This window comes from Furipterus horrens, unplaced genomic scaffold (assembly GCF_987537825.1).
Source record: "Furipterus horrens unplaced genomic scaffold, mFurHor1.1.pri manual_scaffold_4, whole genome shotgun sequence".
NCBI classification, from domain to species: domain Eukaryota; kingdom Metazoa; phylum Chordata; class Mammalia; order Chiroptera; family Furipteridae; genus Furipterus; species Furipterus horrens.
The window spans coordinates 608,683-632,708 of record NW_028327174.1 but is presented as its reverse complement, the minus strand read 5'-3'; the positions used below and the strand labels follow the sequence as shown (position 1 = coordinate 632,708).

General features: G+C 50.1%; 1 protein-coding gene across 1 annotated transcript; it reads left to right on the top strand.

The window, feature by feature from the left end:
* The first annotated feature begins 8,339 nt into the window (after positions 1 to 8,339).
* Positions 8,340 to 22,737, top strand: ZBED4 (zinc finger BED-type containing 4). The gene is made up of 2 exons (XM_090272245.1): positions 8,340 to 8,490; positions 17,763 to 22,737. The coding sequence occupies exon 2, from the start codon at positions 18,097 to 18,099 to the stop codon at positions 21,622 to 21,624; it is 3,528 nt and encodes a 1,175-aa protein (XP_090128371.1). The 5' UTR covers positions 8,340 to 8,490; positions 17,763 to 18,096; the 3' UTR covers positions 21,625 to 22,737.
* Positions 22,738 to 24,026: the final 1,289 nt, after the last annotated feature.

Here is a 24,026-nt window from a genome sequence, read left to right as displayed (position 1 = left end):
CAGTAGCCTGGAGTATCCCAGTCCCCACCCAGCAGTACAGCCCAGGCCCAATGTCTCCCCGCCTGCCCTCAAAACAGCAGCCGCTTTGGGGAGCCTAACTATCTGCCCACAGGGGAACTGGCAGAGATTGAGTAGGAACCTTGCTGGCACCAGGTATCAGGACATATTCTCCATCCCACGGATCCATCCTTTCCCAGAGGCCACCAACCAGTTCTGGGCAGCCTGGACAATCACCTCTGTCCCTACAGACAGCACCGGCAGAATTAAGTGGAAGCTACAGTGGTAACAGATGAACAGAACAGACCAGAATCAAAATGCAAACACCCTGAAAATTAAATTATCATTGCAACCACAACCCACAAAAGTAGGCCAGGACATGCTGCACCTAACCAGGATGACTGCCTGCTAAAACGGAAGGTTTAAATGGGATTCAGATCTCCTAACATACTATCCAAACTATTTAATTACCATTTTAAAAATTACTGTCATACCAAGAACCAGGAAATCCATAACCTGAATAATAAAAAACAACAGATACCAACACTAAGATGAACCAGATGTTGGAATTATCAGTCAGATTGTAAAGCAGCCATCACAAAAAATGCTTCAACAAGCAACTACAAATTTTCTTGAAACAAATTACAAAGTAGAAAATCTTAGCAAAGAAGTAATTAAATAAAACAAATGGAAATTACAGAACTGAAAAATACAATAGACCAAAATTTAAAAAAAAAAAACTCGCTCAGCCCTACCTGGTGTGGCTCAGCTGGTTGGAGCATCACCCATAACCGAAAGGTGGCGGGGTCAATTCCCCATCATGGCACATATCTAGGTTGCGGATTCAGTCCCCAGTCTGATGCCTACGATCCCTAGTCTGGCTGCATATGGGAGGCAACCAAATGATGTTTCTTTCTCACATCAATGTTTCTCTCCCTTCTTTCCTCTTCCCTTTCCTCTTTTTCTAAAAAATCAATGATAATATGTCCTCAGGTTATGATTTTAAAAAAATAAATAACTCACTCAATGGGCTCCACAACACACTTGATATGACAGCAGACAATTTCAATCAGGAAAACAGAGAGAAAATAGACTGAAAAATAAAATGACCAAGCTTCAGGGAACTGTGGGACTATAAAAATGAAAATTAACATTTGTTTCCTTGGATCCCAGAAAGAGAGAAGGCTATAAGGCTAAAAAACATATTTGAAGAACTAATGGCAGAAACTTTCCAAATCTGGCAAGTCCCAAACAAGATAAATCCAAAGAAACCTATGACATGCACATGATAATTAAACTTCTGGAAACTAATCACAAAAAAAAAATCTTGAAAATGGACAGAGAGAAGCAATATATTGCCTATAATTGGAATAACTGGATTTTTCATCAGAAACCAGAGGGCAGACGGAAGTGGCACATTATTCGAGTGCTAAAAGGAAAGAATTGTCAACCATGAATTCTATATCTAGTGAAAATATGCTTTGAGAATGAGGAGGAAAATAAAAGCATTCTCAGACAAAAAAAAAAAAAAAAAAACTAAAATAATCTGTCACTAGCAGAATTACCCATAAAGAATAACTAAAGGAAGTTCTCCAAACAGAAAATAAAATTATAAAAGAAGGCTCAGAACTTCAAAAAGGGAAGAAAAACAATGGAATGTGTGAAATAGAGATAAATGTAATATATTATACTTTTTATCATAAGTTTCTTAAGTCATATTGGTTGAAGCAAAAATTGCAACTATCTACCTGGCTGGGTGGCTTGGTTAGTTGGAGTGTTGTCCTGTACACCAAAAGGTTGTGGGTTCAATCCCTGGTCAGGGCACATATCTATCTAGGTTGTGGGCTTAATCCCCAGTCAGGGAGCATCCAGGAGGCAACCAATTGATGTGTCTCTCATACCAATGTCTGTCCTGTCTCTCTCTCTCTCCCTCTCTCTCCCCACCCCCCTTTCCTCTCTTTCTAAAAATCAATAAGTATATCTTCGAGTGAGGAGTAACAAAAAAACTTATACCATTTGATACAGCACTAAAATGTATAAATACAAAATACTTTAGATATTCATATTTTTTGAATGGGGATGGTATGAAGGGAGCTAAGTGGAAGTAAGATTTCTACACTGTCTCAAAGTGCTAAAATTGTACCTGTAGACTTTGATAACTTATGTGTGTGTACTGCAATACCCAGAGAACCACTGAGAAAACTATATGAAATGTTACCATCAAAAGCAGTATAAAAAAAATCAAAATGGAATTCTAAAAAAGGTTCAAGTATCCCCAGGAATGCAAAAAACAGAAAGAAATGAATGAGAAAGAGGGAATAAACAGAAAACAAATCATAAAATGGCAGACTTAAGCCCAAATATATCAAAAAACTTGATGTAAACAGTCTAAAGACATTAAAACACAGATTGCCAGAGTGAATTTTAAAAAGACACGACCCAACTACATGCTGTCTACAGGAAACTCATTTCATATGTAATGACATAGGTAGGTTAAAAATAAAAGAATAAAAATATAATAAATGCAAACAGTAAAAATGTAGGCGTGGCCATAGTTCATTATTTATTAAATAATATATTTTATATATTGTTATTAATTATCTATTAAAACCAAGTCAGGTAGACTCAGAAACAAAGAAAATTACTGGGAACAAAGAGGAACATTACATGATGATAAAAGGACCAATCCTACTGAAAGACATAGTGATCCTAAATGTGTATGCATCAAACAAAAGTTTTAAACACATAAAGCAAAAAATGATAAGAGCTAAAAGAAGATATAGGCAAATCTAAATTTATAGTAGGGGACTTCGCTCTTTAGCAACTAGTAGAAGTACTAGACAAAAAGTCAATAAAGATACAGAAGACCTCAATACTTCCACCATCCAAGAGGATCTAAACAACATTCATAAAACACTCCACATAACAACAGCAGAATACACATCCTTTTCAAGCACCCATGGAACATTAATCAAGATAGACCATGTCCTGGCTCAAAAAACAAACCTCAGAAAAGTTAAGAGTTTAAATCATGAAGAGTATGTTCTCTGATCATAATAGAATCAAACTAAGCTCCCACCTTAAGAATCTATGGAAAGAGCAAAATAAGCTCAAAGCAAGTAACATAAACAAGAGAAAAGATAACAAAATTGACAAAATTGACAAACCTCAGGCAAGACTGACAAGAAAAAAGAGAGAAGGCAAATTACTAATGTAAAGAAATGAGGACTTCCAGTCAAGATGGAGGCACAAGTAGGCACACTTTGCCTCCTCGCACAACCACAGAAAGAATTACAACCAGATCTCGAAACAAGTAACACCCAGAACCATCAGAAAATTGAGCTGCATGGGAGCCTGACAACCAAGGATGTAAAAAGAAGCCACATTCATCCACACAGGAGGGGCAGAGTTGAGGAGATAGGTGGATTGGCACAGGGCACAGAGCACAGAGAGGCAGCAACAGCAGCGGAACAGGGGGTCCCACATTCACACATCGTGGATAAAAACCAGGAGGGACATCTTGGCAGTGAGTGATCCTAGTCCCACGCCAGACCACACAGCACCAGGAAGATAAATCCCCATAACTTCTGCTATAAAAACCGATAGGGGTTAGGGTGACGGAAGATATTGCTGGATTTTCAGGAGACTCCATTTAAAGGACCCACACAAACCCACACACTCAGGGATTCAACACCAGGGCAGCAGCTGGAAGGGTGCCAGTCAAATACAGGAGGTGGGTGAAGTGACCTGAAATGGGGCCAGTGCTGGGAAAACCTCCAGAAGTCAGGCAGCAGATTTGTCCCTTCTCTAAGCCCTCCCCTGACACAGAGCCACAGAGCAGTGAAGCAGGTTGCCCCGCCTTGGTGATTAGCTAAGTCTCCACTTCGCATACCTTACAGGTGCCTTTTCTACACAGGCCACACTACAAAGGGACTAAAAATAGCTCTACCTAATACACAGAAACAAACACAGGGAGGCTGCCAAACTGAGGAGACAAAAAAAAATATGGCCCAGAAAAGAACATAACAAAACCCCAGAAAAAGAGCTATACAAAACGGAGAGAGCCAACCTATCAGATGTAGAGTTCAAAACACTGGTGATCAGGATGCTCAGAAAACTCATTGAGTACAGCAACAACATAAAGTAAGAAATGAAGGCTACACTAAGTGAAATAAAAATCTACAGGGAACCATCGGTGGAGGGGAGGAAGCCAGGATTCAAATCACAATTTGGAACATAAGAAATAAGCATTCAACCAGAACAGCAAGAAAAAATAATTTTAAAAAATGAGGACAGCATAAGGATCCTCTGGGACATCTCTAAATGTACATTCAAATCATAGGGATGCCAGAAGGAGAAGAGGAAGAGCAAGAAATTGAAAAATTATTTGAAAAAAATAATGAAAAAAAACTTTCCTAATTTGGCAAAGGAAATAGTCATACTAGTCCAGGGAGCACAGAGTCCCAAACAAGTTGGACCCAAAGAGGACCACACCAAGACACATCATCATTAAAATGCCGAAGGTTAAAGATAAAGAGATGATCTAAAAGCAGCAAAAGAAGAGAGTTACCTACAAGAGTTCCCATAAGACTGTCAGCTGATTTCTCAAAAGAAACTTTGCAGGCAAGAAAGGACTGGCAAGAAGTATTCAATGTGATGAAAAGCAAGGACCTACAACCATGATTACTCTATCCAGCAAAGCTATCATTTAGGATGGAAGAACAGATAAAGTGCTCTGCAGACAAGGTGAAGCTAAAGGAGTTCATCATCACCAAGTCGTTATTATATGAAATATTAAAGGGACTTATTTAAGAAAAAATATATCAGAACTATGAACATTAAAAGGCAACAGCCCTGGCCGGTGTGGCTCAGTGGATTGAGTGCCAGTCTGTGAACGAAAGGGTCGCCGGTTCAATTCCTAGTCAGGGCCCAGGCCTGGGTTGCGGGCCAGATCCCCCGTTGGGAGCGCACAAAAGGCAACCACACATTGATGTTTCTCTCCCTCTCTTTCTTTCTCCCTTCCCCTCTCTCTAAAAATAAATCTTTTAAAAAAAAATTTTTTAATGAAACTGAAGGTATCACTCCAGACCCTACAGACATCAAAGATAATAAGGGTGCAATGGTTAATTTTACATGTCAACGTGGCTGGGTCACAGTACCCAGATATGTGGTCAAACATTATTCTGGATATGTCTGAGAGGGTGTTTTTGGATGCAATTTACAATGAAATTAGTGAACTTAGAGTAAAGCAGATTGCCCTCCATAATGTGGGGGTGGGGGCTTTCCAATCAGTTGTATGCAAACTGGTTTGATATCATGAGCCACTAGGGAGAAGCAAACTAAAAGCATGATAAGCTATCACACCTTTTATAACAATGAAAATAAAAAACTGTAACCACAACAACTGCTGGTAAAAATGTGGGGACACTTGATCACTCACGCACTGTGAGTGTAGATGTGAAATGGTACCACTGCTCTGGAAACCAGCTTGGCAGTTTCTTCAAAAACTAGACACACAATTCCTGTATGACCCAGCCATTGCGCTCTGGGTACTTACCCCAGTGAAACAGACACTTCTGTTCACACCACAGCCTGAACACAAACGTTCAGTGTCTTTATTAGCAATACACCAAAGTGGGAATCAACCCAGATGTTCTTCAGGCGAGTGGTTAAACAAAGTGGCCCACCCACACCAAGGAACACTATTCACGGTACAAAGGAACACACTGTTGATGCCTGTAACACCTGGAGGGCTCTCCAGGGACTTACGCTGGGCAAAGTAGCTCCTCCTGAAGGGTACTTACTGCGGTTCCACTTGCAGAGTACTAAATGACAACATTTTAGAGATGGAGAACAGATTAGTGGTTGCCAGGGATTAGTGACTGGCGGGGACAATCAGGAGGAACGTGTGAGCCATCGTCGTCAGGGCTCTTCAGCATCTTGACTATGGATGCAGGAACCAACTTGGGTAAAACAATTATACAGAATTCAATACACACACAAACACAAGTAAAGCCAGGAAAGTGGAACGAGATGGGTGGGTCGCATCAGTGTCTGTGTCCTGCTTGTGTGATCGTCGACTGTGTTTCACAATATGTTACTTACCTGGGGAAACTAATGCACAAGGGAGCCTTCTGTTACTTCTTAGACTTGTATATGAAGCTGTAATTACATCCATAAAATTTTCAATTAAAATACTGCACTACTAGGAATTCTTTCTGAGGAAATAGCCAGAAGGGGCCGTAAAGGTGTAAGAGCAGTCATGCTTCTCTGAGAACTGTCTGTGGAGCACCAGGCAGCCAGCACAACCACCCTGTGCAGCCATGCTTGCCCTGGACAATCATTTTTTTAATCTAGCGGCTTGTATATAAAACCTAGGGCAAGATACACATCTGTTTTCAGAGTGATCCTGGCCCGGGTAGCAAACTTTCCGGAAGTGGTTTAAGTGCAACCCCGCCCTGCGGGCGAGGCCCCTGTGAGGCCAGCCCTGGCTTCTCCTGCCCAATCCCACCCTGGTGAAGGCCCTTGTAGCTGCGTCCCCTGAAAAAGGAGGCTACCCCAGGCATGAGCCCCAGAGAAAAAGAGTGAGACGCCCTGCAACTACAACAGGACCCTGCGGTCTGCCTTTCACAGCACCAAGTGACAATGACAACTGTTCAAACAGGAAGCTGAAGGGCACTTCCTCTTCGCTAGTCCTGGGGGAACTGTAGCGCCACTCCAGGCCCCACCCACCCAGGAGGCTTCCAGGACCTGGAGCGGGCAGTGGTGAAGAACCCGAGTGGGGGCTGGCACCCGGGTGGGGCGTGTTTGGTGTCAGTGCCCAGCCCCACCCTGGGAGGCCAGCGCTGCCACCTGCCGCCGTCCGCCTCCCGGAGCACGCGGGCGTGTCCGTGTCCGTGTCCGTCGGGGTTCCCGCGGGCCAGGCGCGGTGGGGAAAGGTGCGCCCGGATCATCTTCGTGTCACAGCATCTTCCCGGGTCAGGAAACAGCGTCCTTCTGAGTCCCTCCCCATCTGGGCTGGGGGGCCACACGCAGCGGCAGCGGGAGGGCTGCACTCGCTTCCTGCCCGCACCCCACCCCAGCTACACCAGGAACCCCCAGCGCCGCTCGGCGCCGGGCAGCCACCCAGGAGGGCGCGGGGGGCGCCTGTGGGGACAACAGAAAAAGAACAGAACGCTGCCACCGCCTTCCGGTAACCGAGAGTTACCAAGGGTGAGGCCCTAAGTCCCTGCGAGCCTGGCTCAGAGCCCGAGGCTGGGGCTGGCCTGCCGGGCTGCGGGGCTGCGCCGCGGGCAGGGCGTCCTGGCGACGGGGCCGGGCGCTGAGAGCCCCCGAGGACTCTGGGCAGAAGGCGCGGACTCACCTTCCAGACGAAGGCCCGCGAGTGCTCACTGGACGGCCTCCCAGGCACCACCCCGGACCCCGCGCGCGGCGCACGTTAGCTCACGTTCACACGAGCAGAGCCGCAGCCCAGGACGAGGGGGCCAAGCGCCGGCCTCGGGACGCGCTCAGCCCGCGGAACGCACTCGGCGCACACGGACACGCGCGCCAGGAAGCTGTGCATCGCACTCCCAGCCCTGGCCCACGTGCTGGGAGGGGCCGGAGCTCCACGGCCCACCCAGGGCTTGCGTTGTGACCCCCGCCCCACGGAGAACGGGCCGCGCGGGGGAGCGCCCCCCGCCTTCGGAGCCCCTGTGCAAGCAGCAGGGCCGCCGGTGCCGCTTCAGCTGAGCCGGCCTCCGGGCGCTGCCCAGTGGGCACCGGGCGGCCCCGGTGCTCCGAGGCCCGGCGGACTGGGTGCCGGGACGCGGCCGGGACCGCGCACACGGACCGCGCCTGCCACACCTACGCGCACCAGCGGGCTAAGACTGGCGCCCAACGGCGCCGCCACGGCCCCGGGACCCTCCAGCGGAGACGCCGAGGCTGGACGACAGCACAGGGAGGTCGGTCCTGCCGAGGCCGGGCGGGCGCTCGACCCGGCCCCTGAGTACGGAGTCCGGTCCTGGGCGGGGGCGTGGCCGAAGCCTGGGACGGCGCCTGCGCGGTTGGTCCCGCCGGGCCGGGGCGGGGCCTAAGTGTGACTCCGCCCCTGAGCAGAAGGGTCAGGCCCACGGCGGGGGCGGGGCCGGGCTGTCGCGCGGCTTCTGCGCCTGCGTGGTCTGCCTGCGCACAGCCGCACCAGGAGCCTCTCACGCAGGTTCTTGGGGTTGGGCGGAGCCAGGCGGGAAGCCTCAGGCGGAACCGGCCCTTCGTCACTGCGCCTGCGCTCTCCGTCTCCTCCTCTGGCCCCGCCTCGCGCCGCGCGGGGCCCTGGGAGGGGTGCGGCGTCCGGCGGCGTCGCGGGCAGGCGGGTGGCGGGCGTCCGAGGCGGCGGGAGGGGCCGCGGGGGCAGACAAAGCCGCGGCGGCTAATGAATGGAAGCGCGTCCGTCCGCCTGCGCCGTCCGTGGTCTGCACCCGGCGGGAGCCCCGCCGCCCGAGCCCGGCGTCCGCGGTGAGTGCGCGGCCGGAGCCGGCTCTGCCTCAGCCGCGAGCTCGCGGCCGGACCCGGACGCTGTAGCCGGGCTGTGCCGGGGGTCGTGGCCGGGGTCGGAGGCCAGGCCGGGGGTCGGAGCCGGGGTCGGTAGCCGAGTCTGGGTCCGAGGCCAGGCCGGAGCCGCGCCGCCGCGGTACTGCCTGCGCCAGTTAGGGCTCGGGGTTGGCCACCGGGCGGACGCGGCCTCCCGTGGCCTGAACTCCGCCCGGGCCGCCCATTGGGCCGCGATGCCTGCCGCGCGGGGCCTGCCCCTGGCCGCGGCCCCGGCTGACAGCTGGCGGGCGGCGGGCCCGGGGAGCCGGCCGGCTGCGTGGTCGCCCCCGAGGCGCGCTTTCCGGGCCGCAGGGTTTTGTGGACGAAACACCGCAAGTGGTCAAAGTGGGTGCGACCCCGGCCGCCGCGGTGACCACGGGGTGGCTCGTGCGGACGGAAGGGCTCCTGTGGGTGCCGTAGGCGTGGGTGGCCACGCGGGGGTCTGCGCGCGCGGACGGGTATCGTTTTCGCAGGGGCCGGCCGGGCGGCGAGGTCGGAGAGGACGGAGGTCGTCCGAGAAGAGCGGGTGTCGGGCGGGGGTCACCGGGCAGGCGGCCGCGGCGGCCCCTCCCGCGCGGAGACAGGTGTGGAGGCGCCTCGCTCTCGGGCGGCACCCCGCACGGCCTCGCAGACTGTGCTTTGTAGAACTTTCCGCCAGAAAAACTTTCCTTTTCGCCGGCATTTCCAGGACGAATAACCCCTCGTTTAAATGAGTCTTAGAAGGCAGGCAAGACGAGTTCACTATCGCTGCAGGCTTTTGAAGTTTTCTACTTTTTATATGTTTCTGGATAGGACCAAGTGTAATAAAACTGAATCAGATCGCTCAGCAGAATTTCACATGTTTTTCCAGTAGCAGCTGTTTTTCTAGGCCCAAGTGAACTTAGTCATCTGTGTATCTTCTCTCGTTTTTCTGTGACCTGCCAGCCTCCGCTGCGCCCTGGGCTGCCTCCGCCTCTGGGGGACGTTCGCAGACACCTGCATCTCCAGGTTAAGCCTTCGGGGAGAAGCCTCCATCAACACTCTTGTGTTCCTTAAAAATGGGAAGTTAACCTGTTTAAACTTAACTTCAAAGTTCCCGGTTTTTAAAACTCCACTTTAGCCTTTAATGAGGTCGGTTTGCTCTATGAAGCAAGGGCATCCTTGTGACTTTCTGTAAGAAATACTAATTTTTGATGTTTTCTCTATAACATGGTGATAAAATTAGAAGACTAGTTCAGGCTTAGGAGGAGTTTTCTTTCTTTAATGCGATGAGTAAGCCCGATTTCCATTGTAAATTCACTCCTGTCCCTAATCCGAGTGATCTGGGGAGAGGACGCTGCTTGCAAGGAGTCTGACTGCAGACTGGGTGGCCTCCCTCGGGTGTCCCTGAGGGATGTGCCACCTGTAATCCTTAGCCTCTGTCTGCTTGTCACCATTCACGTTTTCTCAGGAAAGGCTCTGCGACGAGTTAGAGATAGTCTGTGAATCTTCAAAACGTAGCGGAGGACACAGTCCATCTCCGACATTGGAAGAGAACTCAGCCTTAGTCCACCCGGCAGGTGATCGCTTAGCAGCGCCGCACACGCATGCACAGATGTGCACACACGCACTTATTCCCGTTAATTCCTGGGTGTGAACTCCGTGAGGTCCGTAAGCCACTCGGGCCGTGCAAAGAATGTCCTTCACACCTTGGAGAAATGTTTGTGAGTAAATCACTAGGGCTGTTGACTGAACTCTGTGCAAAGCAGCTGCTGTGCAGGACTCCCTTCCTGAAGGGACAGGTGGCCCTCTGTGCGGGGTTCCACATCTGCGAGCCAGTCGAAAGGACTGGGAAAAAGGCTTATGTTCCTGCCGGTGTGTGCTGTGTACTGGGCCTGTGATGTCGCCTGTGGTGCCTGCGCCGAACGCGTACAGACTTCTTTCCTGCCGTTATTCCCGAAACAGCACCGTGTGACTACTGTTTCCATTGTGCTGGGTGCAGGAGGGCTCTGGAGATGACTCACAGTTGACAGGGGACATGTGTGTAGGCTGCATGCAAATGCAGTTGACTTGAACAACGGGATTTTGAAGTGCCAGGGTCCACTTATTTGGGTTTTTTTTTTTCAATAAATACTATAAATGTACTTTCTCTTCCTTGTGATTTTCTTAACACTTTCTCTGTTGTAAGAATATATTATGTAACTACGTGGACAGAGTAGGTGTTAGTGGATTGTTTATATTACTGAGAGTGCTTCCGGCCCACAGTAGGCTATCAGTAGTTTATTTGGGGGGAGTCCAATGTTATATGTGACTTTTGACTGTGGGGTGTTGCCCCTGACCCCGCATTGTCCAAGGGTCAGCTGTACCCTGCCTTTACATAGGGCCTTGAGCACCCACTGATTGTGTTATCCGGGGCGGGTCCCGGAACCCATGCCCTATGGACAGTGAGGGACGTCCCTCTGTTTGTGATTCAGGTCCCTGTCCTGCATGGCGTTTGGAGAGGGACCAGATGGGACACGGGAGCTGTTGGCGCACGAGGAGCCGTGATGGTGGTCAGTGCGGTCCTTCTCTCTAGCTTCTACTTGCCGTTTCCTTCCTGGCCCAGCTTCAGCCCCTTCAGTCCGATTTCCTCCTTCTTCCTTGTGATGATTGCCTGAGAGGGGACCAAAGCAGATGAGTGGCCTCGCGCCCCGCAGAGCAAGGAGCCTCCCATGTTACCTAGAAGCCCATCCCACTCTCTGTCCCCTGCGTTCAGTTTCCTTCTGAGCTTCTCTGCACACAGTCAGCTACTGTCAATCTTCTAACTGCTCTTGGATTTTTAAGCACTACTTAAATTTCAGGACTTGAGGACATGAGCTATCAGAATCCATTGTTCTTATTTATACTTTGTTTTACTGAATGTAGCTGCATAAAAAGTCACAGCCTCATTCCTGGCCTCCCTCTTGATTTCTGGCCCCCACATTTCCAGGGCCCCAGCCCTCTGCATTCCTGTCTCTCCCCTTTACCCACTTCTTTTCTCACCTGAGGATATGTTTGTGTTGATTTGAGAGAGAGAGGAAGAAACATCAGTGTGAGAGAGAAACATCGATAGGCCGCCTCTGATACATGCCCTGCCCGGGGATTGAACCCACAACCCAGGTGTTTGCCCTGATCAGGAACTGACCCCACAGCCCTTTGGTGTTCAGAGCGTTCCAGCCAACTGAGCCTCCCTGCCGGGGCCCTCGCCCGGCCTTTGGTTTCAGTCCTCACCCGAGTGCATGCTCGTTGATTTTAGAGAGAGGGGAAGGGAGGGAGAGAAACATTGAATGGCTGCCTCTTGCACGTGCCCCAACCGAAGCCGCACCCTAGGCCTGTGCCCCGACTGGATCAAACCTGCAGCCTTTCGGTTTGCAGGATGACGGTCACTGGACGATGCCCGACCAACTGAGGCACACCGGTCAGGGCAATTTTTTAAACTTTACTGTAGCCTGATTTACCCATCTTCCCTCAGTGATTAGTCCTCTTGGTTTAAATCAAAGGTATAAGGATATTTTCCTGTATTTACGGTGCTGCCTTTACTGGGCCATCTACCTGGAGCTGATTTGGGGGCTGGCATGAGCTAGGGGTCAACGGGTGTCATTTTTTCGTAGATCCGATTGACCTGGCAGCGTTTATTTAAAAGACCCTCTGCTCTGCAGCATCTCGGGAAGGAAAACTCGGGGGTGTGCAGCATTGTGTCTGGGCCTATCCCTGGCCTCTGCAGTCTGTGGCTGGTCCATTAGTCCCTGGCACCATAATACCCTCCTTAATATAGTTTCATGAGCGCTTTTTTTTTTTTAAGCTTCTTTATTTTTTAAAAGATTTTATTTATTTTTAGAGAGAGGGGAAGGGAGGGAGAAAGGGAGAGAAACAACATCAACGCACGGTTGCCTCTCACGCGCCCGCAACTGGGGACCTGGCCTGCAACCCAGGCGTGTACCATGACTGGGAATCAAACCAGTGACCCTTTGGTTTGCAGGCCGGCGCTTAATCCACTGAGCCACACCAGCCAGGGTTAAGTTTCTTTGAGGTACAGCACTGATATAGAAACTGCATAAAATCAGTATTTAGCTTGAGGAGTTATTTTAAGGTGGATACTTTTATAACCATCTCTTAGGTCAGGCTCCCCAGCATCCTGCCACCAGTCATGTCTCCTTCCTGACAAAAGTCACCGCTGACCTGCCTTTAAGGGCAGTTACTCTCTTACTTTTCCCCCTAGTTTCGTGACTGAACTGTGCACCTTCAAATAGTAAAGCGTTACCTGTTTGTATGACACTTCAGTCCCGTATCATCCTCCCACTTCCTGTGGGCGTTACCTGTGGAGGAGGCCCCATGGTTGGACCCATGTTCCTCGGCCGAGATTTTCCTGACAACGGTCCTCTGGTGGGTAGAACACGTTCCTGTGTCCTTGGTTTCCTGTGTGTCCGTAGTTGGCTCTGGAACTCGATCAGATTCAGGCTTGACCTCTGGCAGGTCTTTGAGGGGGTGTGGTGGTGTTCCATCAGGAGGCACAAACGTGTGGCATCTTTGGGACATTGGTGGCCAGCGTAGCATGTGCCACATGTGTCAGTCCGTGGGAAGTTGCGAGGCAGCGGCACGCTGGCTGCTCCTGCTGCCCTTCGAGCAAGGGACGCCTGTCCTCACTGTGTGGTCACCTAGTGCTGAAGGTCCCTGCTCAGTTCTCTGTCAGTTTTCAAACTAAGGAATCGTTTTTCTGTCATTCTCCAAAGGTGGCCATTTGATTTTACTTTGGTATTATGAACTCATTGGTGTAAACATCCTGGACAAATTTTAATGCGATCACGGGCCTTTTTATGTTCACACTGTCCCATTTTGGGACAGTGGTTCCTGGACCTTCCACAGCGCGGTGGTGGCCTCCACAGCACCTAGCTCTCTGAATTCCATCACGTCCCAGGCTGGCCTGTGTCCTTCCTGCCCCGCCGGAGGGAGCCGTGCCCTCAAGGAGCCCGTTGTAATGGGTAACAGTGTTCCAAAACCACGACCTGGATGTGAGGAATGCTCGTGGGTGCCGAGTCGGTCGTGGTGTCTAGGCGTTCACCGTGAACAGAGCTGGGGCTGCTGTGCCTTCACCGGCTGCAGGATGTTTAGTTGACCTTCTGGATCGCCTGTCTGCCTGCTTTCTGCCCGGAGAATCCCACTGCTGGGGGACAGAGGCGATGGGAGCAATAGACGGGCTGCTCATCTGCCTTGGCCCTCGCCACGCTGCAGGCTCAGCACAGCAGTGGCAGCACAGCCGCCACCAGGGTCACTTCGGAAAGCAGGTCAAACGTTTTGTGCAGAAGGCTTCCCGCCCCTGACTCTGCGGCACACGCAGCCACTGCTGACTGCGTCCTGCCGCGAACCCTCGCCGTCTCGGTTCAGCTCTGCAGGCGCTGGTGCACCCTGTCCTGACGTCGGTTTCGCTGGGCTCTTTGTTGAGGTTCTGCAGCAGGTTTCTTGGGAAGGACATGTGCAAAAATTGTTTCCTCGTTCTTGCACACGGGTAATAGGTTTTCTGCATCCCTTACACCTGAAAGGCAAATGTACTAGATATAAAAAGTCCTCGGCTCACATTTTCTTTCATTGAATATCTTAGATCTGTTATTCGGTTGTCTTCCAGCATGAGACATCACTGTCAAACTCAGGACAGTTGTATATTCTTTCCCTTATAAAGACTTTGTTTTTTGCCTGAGTGGCGTTTCTTTTTCTTAGGTCCAGTTTACTGCAGTATGCCTCGGGGTGGGTTTTCTCAGCTCCGTGGTGTGCTCTTTCAGACGGTAGTTTTTACTTCAGGAAAGGTTTTTAAGTTTTCAGTTTTCTGTCTCTTGCTTTGTCCCTCCTTTTCCGTGAGGGTTACTCTGATTGTACATATGTGGATCTTCTTTACCTGTCTTTTCAACTGGTCAGTTTCTCTTGAGTCTATGCTTTAATTTCTATTTCATTAAAAAAATCCTTCTCTGCCCCAGCCCATGTGGCTCTGTTGGTTGGGTGTCATCCTGTGGACCGAAAGGTTACCAGTTCAATTCCTGTGACTGGGTTGTGGGTTTAGTCCCTGGTCGGGGCGTATACAGAGGGCAGCCTTTCAGTGTTTCTCACATTGGTGTTTCTCTCCCTCTCTCTCCCTTCCCCTCTCTTAAAAAAAAAAAAAAAAGTTTATCTTAAGCAATCATCTGTGGAGTTTGTTTATTCTTATGTTGCTTATAATTTGGTCTTTATTCTTGAAGTGATATTTTACTTTATTTCTATTTTCCTAGAATCCACAACCTCATTTCAGTGTTCTTCTATCCTTGATTTATGTTGTTCTTTTGTATTATTTTTTAATATCATTAGTTTATTTTGAAGTTACAGTTTTTATTTAATTTGAGGCTTTGGTTTTCTTGTGTGCTTTCATTATCTATAGAGATGTTTTTCTGTTCTTCATTATTTTCTTCTCATCTTTTTGTGGGATTTGACCTTAATCCTTTTCTGTTGTTTATTGTGTTCACCAAACTAGAAGTTACCCAAACCCTGTACTTTGGGGATTTTTTATGGCGGCTTCACCCGTAGGCATGATCAGTTACTAACCCAATTTCCAGCCATCGGCCCCTCTCCAGAGGAAGGGGGAGGGTGTAGGGCTGTGGTCCCAAGCTTCTAATCATGGCTTAGTCTGTATAGTACTAAGCCCCCATTTAGGAGCCACCCAGAGTCACCTCATTAGAATAAGTGGTCCTTTTGTCATTCAAGAGCTCTGTGTCATGAACCAGGGTCAAAGACCGAATTTAGCAGGAACTGGGAGCAGAGGGGTGTGTATGTGTGTGTACGTACGTGAAAAAGTCCAACCATTGTTAATATAACAAGAACGGTTTGCACATCATGTAGTGTGTGTGTGTGTGTGTACGTGAAAAAGTCCAGCCATTGTTAATGTAACAAGAACAGTTTGCACAACATCATGTAACCTGGCAGCCAAGGAGCGTGGACTGGAATGCGCACATGTGAACAATGACGACTTCACTGTACTAGTCAGTGGGGGGCAGTAGATGCCGTTGAGTGAGCATGGGCGCTGTGGTCCTCGCATTCAAAATGACTGAGTAAAGCAATGAATCTGCATCAAATTTTGCCTCAAGCTTGAACATTCCCCCTTAGAAACTATCTGGAGGATTCTGAAGGCCTCAGCTGTGGGCAACTGGTAATTGGCAGCTTCATCACAATGCACCTGCTCATGCATCACGTCTGGTGCAGTTTTTTGGCAAAAGAGCATATCACCCAGGTGACCCAGCCCCGCTACAGCCCATATTTGGTGTCCTGCGATTTCTGGCTTTTCCCAAAACTAAAATCACCTTTCAAAAGGAAGAGATTTAAGATGAGATTTAGGAAACTACAACAGGCAGCTGATGGTGATTGGGAGAATTGTGTGAGGTCCCAAGGTGCCTGCTTTGAAGAGTACTGAGGCGTTCTTGTCCTGTGTACAATGTTTCTTGTATCTTCTTCAATAAATGTCTCTCCCCCTCCCCTCCAGTTTGTGGCTGGATACTTTATGGACAGACCTCATATCTATAGATAAAACATGTTATTTCACATTAGGTATAATTAACATAAATTATACAACTTGATAAACATATACATGCACTCATAATTTGTGTCCTGCTGCTATACATAAATAGCCGCTGTCAACATCTGAGACAAGCTAGGGTCTTTTTTTCTGTGTAGGGGCTCGAGCTTCCCTGCAGTGAATGAAGGTAGGCAGCCCACTGCTCCTCACACGGGTTTGGGCACAGACCCTGCTGGCTGGCACCACATCTGGCACCAGGTGTTCATCCTTGGCACCCAGGACCTTTCAGCAGCCTCAGTTGGGCTGTGCTGGCCCTGGATGAGCATGAGGTGGCAAGGATGCAGGGTCTACATGGCTACTGGAGGCACCAAGCGAGTCTTGGGCAGCCTCCTGCCAGCTGCTAGGGATGGAGCAGGCACCAGGGTTATGCCTAAGCCTGTTCTCTGCGTGAACAGTCTGAACACGTAGGCAGAGCCAGTGTCAGAGCCCAGCCCAGCCAGCCCAGCAACCTCTGCCTGCTCCCCCGAGCATGGCCCTCCCCGAGCCAGGCAGGCCCCATGCGCCTGGGGCAGTTCCGGGCAGCTGAGTGGGGGAGAACTGGCTCTCCCCTCCCAGCACAGCCCTGACTGCCCTGACTGCCCTGGTCCTCCCTCACCGTGCCCTCCACCGCGGCCGAGCAGAGTGTTTCCTTCCCATTTTCTTTATTTGTCCTCTGTATTGGGTTTTATTTGACGTCTGGCTGAGCCAGAGGGTCACAAATCTGTTTTCTGTCCCCAGCACTTGGCATTCTGGTTTTGGCTTGTGTACTTTAGAGTCTTTCTATTCTGGAAGCATTTATATTAAACCCCCTATTGGTTGGTTTTGGGTTTTTTTAGAGATTTTTGTAGCTTATATGAAGTCTAGTTTTATTACAGTAAGCATGCTCTTCCTGGTACATGTGCTTCCAAATGGCCACGAACGGGTCTTTGTCGCCTTTTTATACCTTTTCATTAACTGCTCCGTTGCTGCCTCTCCTCTTCACCGCTCTTCACGTTTCAGCCTGGCGGCTGTGCTGCTCTTGCCTGCGCCTGTCTCCACGGCGGGTCGCTCACGTGTGCCTCAGAACAGCACGTGTCCTAGTTTCTAGCATTTGCTGGGGGTCCTAGTTCTTGAGGATGGGTGTTCCCTGCAGGCAGGACTCCATTCTTGGATGCAGGGACCTCATTTTCCCTATGTCAGCCAGTGTTTAGTCTTTGAATTGATTATTTCAGAGGGTAGCTGCAGGCTTTTTGTTCCTGGTTTACGTGTCAGCTTTTATAGCAAATGGGAATGGAATCTGGTTTCAGGAAGTTCAGCTTTGCTAATTACAGCCCCACCAGGTGCCTCCGGGACACTGTTTGGTGGGTGAGGACGTCAGTTCTAGACCACACCCATCTCTGCATCCTGCTGTAGGCTTTTTACTGTATTCTCTCAATCCATTATTAATACATCACTTAAATTTATATTCTCGTCTTTATTTTTTCACTTATTTTGCAGTTTTAGTGAATTTTGATTATGTAAGTGGGTTGTACAAAGGCCAAGGAACAAGTTTTTCTACTTTAAGTTACCATTACAGAATTTTACTTGATGCATACTGAGACTGTTATGTCCCTGGGACTACAGGTGTGAAATGTGTGATTCAGTTTGGTGCTTGACAGGATTTCATCTTTCGTAGGTAATGCAGAAGGACCATCAAAATGGCAGCGACCCTGCTTCCCAGACAGCAGGCAGGTCTGCAGGGTGTGAGTCTGTACTGGCACCATGAAGTACGTTACAGAACTCCCGAAGGCAGCAGTCTGCACCCTGAGGGGTTACACAAATGCATTACACCTTCTGGTTTTCAGTAACATTTATGATTAGCCGTATTCATAAACATCCCAAAAGAAGCAATTATTTGAAAAACACTGAAGATAATGTACATTTGGGGGCACAAATGAGTGTTTGCATCACTTTTTTTACCAAACACAGATTTCAACGTGATGACACAGCCAGAATAGTTATGGTCAGTCATGGAGAATAACCAGGAAACCCATCCCAAAGGGGATGATGATTTTGTTCCTGATAAAATAAGTATTAAAATAGAAGAGGAAGATGATGGTCGAAGTCCGAATCACAGTTCAGAAAAAATGGATTTTAAAATTGAACAAGAGGACAGGAAAGCAGCTGACAGTGGTGATGAACAGGCAGAGATCAGAGAAGCGAGCTACAGCTGTAAGCCCCCGGGGAAGTGTTTCCCCACTGACCACGAGGATGACTACGGAGCTCTCTTCTCCCAGTACAGCAGCACCCTGTATGACGTCGCCATGGAGGCTGTGACGCAGAGCCTCCTGTCCACCCGCAACATGAGCTCCAGGAAGAAGTCTCCAGCCTGGAAACATTTCTTCATCTCTCCTCGGGATAGCACGAAGGCAGTATGTGTGTACTGCATGAAAGAGTTCAGCCGTGGCAAAAATGAGAAGGACCTGAGCACAAGCTGCCTCATGCGGCACGTGAGGAGGGCACATCCCACGGTGCTCATCCAGGAAGATGGCAGTGTGTCCACGCTGGCCTCCCTCTCCTCACCTGCCCTACTGCTCCCAGCACAGCCCGCACACACTAGAGACATGGGCACCATACTGTCACCCATCAAACTTGTTCAGAAAATGGCCTCCAAGACCCCATCTCCCGATCAAGTGACAGAGGGATCTGTGTCTGTTGTGTCTTCTGAAGAGGTCCCCTCCGACCTGTCCATCTCCGAGAAATATAGCCGGGAGGACACCCTGGTGGGGCCGCCTCCACCCCTCCCCACGTCCCAGTATGACGATGCTGCAGAGAACGGGCCAGAGAAGAGCCTCCCACTTCCGAAAAGCACCTCTGGGTCGCGAAGGTGGTCCGCAGTCTGGAAGCACTTCTACCTGTCGCCTCTGGACAGCTCCAAAGCAGTGTGCATTCACTGCATGAACGAGTTCAGTAGAGGGAAGAATGGGAAGGACTTGGGCACCAGCTGCCTCATCCGGCACATGTGGCGGGCACACCGCGCCATTGTGCTGCAGGAGAAGAGCGGAGGCTCAGGCATGCCGCCCCCCTATTCCACCACCCCCACCTTGCTGCCCACTCTCCCACCTCCCGAGGGAGACCCAAGGTCTGTGTCCTCATCACCAGGGAAGCCAGCCCAAGAGTCCCCCTTGGTGTCCTCCTCCCCCGACCGGCTGACTGAGGACATGCCAGCCCGTGTCAACCCTAGGGACGGGCTAACGGAAGACTCATCCGTACTGTCATCCTCTGATGACATTGGCGAGGCCTTGTTGGTGTCCTCTCCTGAGAAGCAGCAGTGTGAGGGGTCGAGCCTTCCCATGTTCGAGTCTGGTGCTGTATTTCAACAGAACAAAAAGGTCATGAAAAGACTGAAGTCGGAGGTGTGGCATCACTTCTCGCTGGCCCCCATGGACAGTCTGAAGGCAGTGTGCAGACACTGTGCTTGTGTCATCAGTCGGGGGAAGAAGGGTGACGTGGGCACCAGCTGTCTGATGCGGCATCTCTACAGACGCCACCCAGAAGTCGTTGGAAACCAAAAGGGCCTGCTGGGGGACAGTTTGGCAAATTCTTCATATGACACCTTGGCTTCTGCAGAAAGTTCCTCCTCCAGGTTAACTGACTTGCCAGCAGTGGTCCCGAAAAGCAACCCAGCTCTGGTTCCCGTTCATAGCAAAAAGACCTCCAAGCTGTGGAATCATTTTTCCGTCTGCTCAGCAGACCCCACTAAAGTCGTGTGTCTGCACTGTGGCCGCACCATAAGCAGGGGGAAGAAGCCAACGAACCTGGGCACCAGCTGTCTTCTGAGGCACTTACAGAGGTTCCATGGCAGTGTGCTGACGACTGACGTCCCCAAGGCCACACTGCCCCCTCCACCAGGCGTTCGTGTGCCCCTGAGTGCAGAACTGTCAGGAGCTTCCTCCCTTGATGACACCGATGAGAAGTTTTATGATTCTCATCCAGTTGCCAAAAAGATCACAAGTCTCATAGCCGAAATGATTGCACTTGACCTTCAGCCATATTCTTTTGTAGACAATGTTGGCTTTAACAGGCTGCTCGAATACTTGAAACCTCAGTACTCTTTGCCGTCCCCTTCCTACTTCTCCAGGACAGCTATCCCAGGAATGTACGATAATGTGAAGCAGATCATTATGTCACACCTTAAGGAGGCCGAGAGTGGCGTGGTCCATTTCACATCTGGAATATGGATGAGTAGCCAGACCCGGGAGTACCTGACACTCACTGCTCACTGGGTCACCTTCGAGTCTTCGGTCCGGCCGCACTGTGAGGACCACCACTGCTCAGCCCTGTTAGACGTGTCCCAGGTGGACTGCGACTACAGCGGCAACAGCATTCAGAAGCAGCTGGAATGTTGGTGGGAGGCCTGGGTGACATCCACTGGCCTTCAGGTTGGCATTACGGTGACTGACAACCCCAGCATAGGGAAGACCCTGAATGAAGGGGAGCACTCCAGCGTGCAGTGCTTCAGTCACACGGTGAATCTCATTGTCAACGAGGCCATCAAAAGCCAGAGAATGGTCCAGAACTTACTCAGTATCGCTCGGAAGATAAGCGAGCGGGTGCTTCGATCACACAAAGCGAAAGAGAAACTGGCAGAGCTGCAGAAGGAGTATGAATTGCCACCGCACCACCTCATTCAGGACGTTCCATCCAAGTGGGACACGTCGCTTCATATGCTTGAACGGCTCATTGAACAGAAGAGGGCAATTAATGAGATGTCCATTGAGTGTAATTTCAGAGAACTGATCAGCTGTGACCAGTGGGAGGTCATGCAGTCTGTGTGTCATGCGCTGAAGCCCTTTGATGCTGCGAGTCGGGAGATGAGCGGCCACATGTCCACCCTCAGCCAGGTCATCCCCATGATCCACATCCTGAACAGGAAAATCGAGATGCTGTTTGACGAGACGATGGGCATCGACACCATGCTGAAGTCTCTGAAGGAAGCCATGGTGAGCCGGCTGTCTGCCACCCTCCACGACCCCAGGTATATCTTTGCTACACTGTTGGACCCTCGTTACAAGGCCTCCCTGTTCTCCGAGGAGGAGGCAGAGCAGTACAAGCAGGATTTAATCAGGGAACTAGAAATGCTGAATTCTACCTCAGAGGACACACCTGTCTCCAATGGGTGTGATCCGGGCTCTCCATCAAGAGACTCCACTGGGGACGAGAGCCTGTGGTCACTCATGGCCACGATAAAAAAGAAAGACCAGAGAGAAAAGACGAAGGTGCCTGAGGCCATGGTGCTCGCGTACCTGGAGGAGGAGGTGCTTGAACACAGCTGTGACCCACTCACCTACTGGAACCTAAAGAGGTCGTCCTGGCCAGGCCTGTCAGCCTTGGCCGTCAGGTTTTTGGGCTGTCCCCCAAGTATCGTCCCTTCGGAAAGGCTGTTCAGCACACCCACCGAAAACGGTAGCTTTGGCCAGTCCAGGCTCATGATGGAACATTTTGAAAAACTTATCTTTTTGAAAGTGAACCTTCCCTTAATATACTTTCAGTATTAAAATCACAATGGAGCCACCAGGCTAAAGATGATGTTGCTCGTTAGGCACCAGCTGTTCGTCATGGCCTGGTGGCTTGCTCCAGTCGGGGCCAGAGAGGACATCGGACCAGGCACTCTCAGGTCCACGCTGAGTTTTTCTTCCAGACTCACCGTAACTTCTACATGTGCCTTACTCCTAGTCCTTCTGGCCAGGTACATGGTGTATTTCTTAAGAGCCACTAGAACTAGCCTGTCTTGTCAATTATGAAATATGATTAGGTTTTAATCCATAACTGTAAAGTTTTTTAAAAGCTGGGGGTAGTAATTTGTTTAACTAGAAAGACAGAGAAGATGTAAACAATTTTATTCTGTACTTTTTTAATTCAATTATGTAAAAACCACAAATCAGGTACTGTATTTTAGTTAAAAATTGTTTTTACTGCAACAAAACAGCTTTTGTGGCTGTCCAATAAAATCTGTAACTCGGAGGTGAAGTTGAAGGCCTCCTGACTGAGCAGTGTTTAACTGCAGCTATAATGTACATGAGGAGTGCAGAGAATATTCAGGAAGATAACTGTTCACTATGACAGAGATGTGGCATTTGAAGACAAAACTAAACTTACATGTACCGTGGAATGTCGGTTACATGGCAGTTGCTAAGGAGAACTTCCCCATGTTCTCTCTTGATGTCCAGGTCTCACACGATCGGTTAACTTGGAGACATCCTGACCACTTATAATGAGCTCCTTGCTGCCAGTTGTCCAGTCGGTGTACAACACAGCACGTTTACAGCAGTCCTGGTGATTAAACCTCCGCGCCTCTGACTGAGGGGCTCTACACTCTGAAGCTGTCCTTAGAAATTTGTGTAGTGATCCTCCAATTTGATCAAATCACACATAAAATTCTTGTTAGGTGGCTTATTAACAGGGAAGAAGATTGTTATATTACAGTTGTAAGAATAGCCTTAGGTGTTTAGATTTTTTATTATAATAGGGAAGACTCAGCCATCACGGGTATTTTAAGAATCCCGAGGACATCAGAATGAAATATCGGTTGTCAGATTCTTTTAACAATAATATGTCTTCAGAGTTGTTGCTTCAACATCTAGAGAAGGGTTCATTTGCTTATTTCATAACAAATATGCCAGGTAAAGCAAGTCACTCATTGCCTAGGACCCCACTGGAAAGTTGTTTTGTCAAAATACTGTACCGATTAATCTGGCTTTGCATCAACTATGTTTTAGTGTATTTATAAATGATGAACTCAAGTTTCTGAAATTAAACTTTATTTGCAATTTTCTGCTGTTGGAGGACACTGGCTTTTTATTCTTCGGATGATAACATAGTCATCTTCTTTGGGGGCCGATATACATAGAAGCCGCATTCATGCATCCTTTGAATTTTTACTCCGCCCCACGCAGGACACAGGAGAGGCGAGGACTTGGTTCTCGCAACAGCATTTCTGAGAGAGCCGCTGGCAGCTGCACAGCTGCCATGGCCGTGTATGTAGCCTCTCGCCTGGGTCTGCTGTGGCACGTTCCCGAGGCCAGCTTCTGTTCCTGACGCCCAGGGAGCACTCACTAGGGACACGCTGATGAGTCGTGCTGACGCGAAGCTCCCATGACTCACGTAGGAATTCCTGTAGAAGGTTCTACGGGTAAAGACGTAAACAGTTCGGGATTCAGGCTATCACCAGTCTTCCCTGTGCTGGGTCTAACCAGGCCCAGGAGGTGAGTCCAAATGGCCCAAGTGGATGTGGTGGAGTTTGAGCATTGGGTTCATGGCTTTCCTGAAGGGAGAGTCCCTTAGCGTCTTATCTGGGGCTACTAGTCCCTCCTCCCAAGACCCAACAGGGCAGGGTAGTGGATGGCCTTCTGGCTGGGGGCCCTGGCCTCTCACCTGGTACCCAGCTGGGCTTGACATGGGGAAACGTCCATACACCAGGGCTTGGGCTGACACTCTGAGTGGGTCAAGTCTCCAAAGTGTTGTTCTGCTTCCAGTTCACTAGTCACAAGCTGGGGCTCCTTGTCCCTTGGGGTTCTGCAGGCCACACTGGGCTCTGCGTATGCTCACACGTGTGTGACGGTCGCCTGGCTCATGTCAGGGACGAGCACTGATGCACTTTCCTACTTCTCTGAAAGGGTTCGACCCAGGCTTCAGCAGTAGGGGCGTTCATCACGTCCGGCCAGGGAGCTGCTGGGCGGTGGGGCGGCCCAGGCCTCAGCCGGCCCGCTCCCTGCGAGGCCTCCGCTGCCCGTCCCCGTCCTCTGCGCACGCTGGGCCTGGCACTCACGTGAGCCCTCCTTGCCCCCACGCTCACCAACTCTGTGATACCCCCAACGGAGCAGGACTTGGATCAGCCCCTGGAGGTGCCCGGGCAGCCCCGGTCCAGTCAGCTACAGACTGCAGAGGCGGCGGGGGCCCC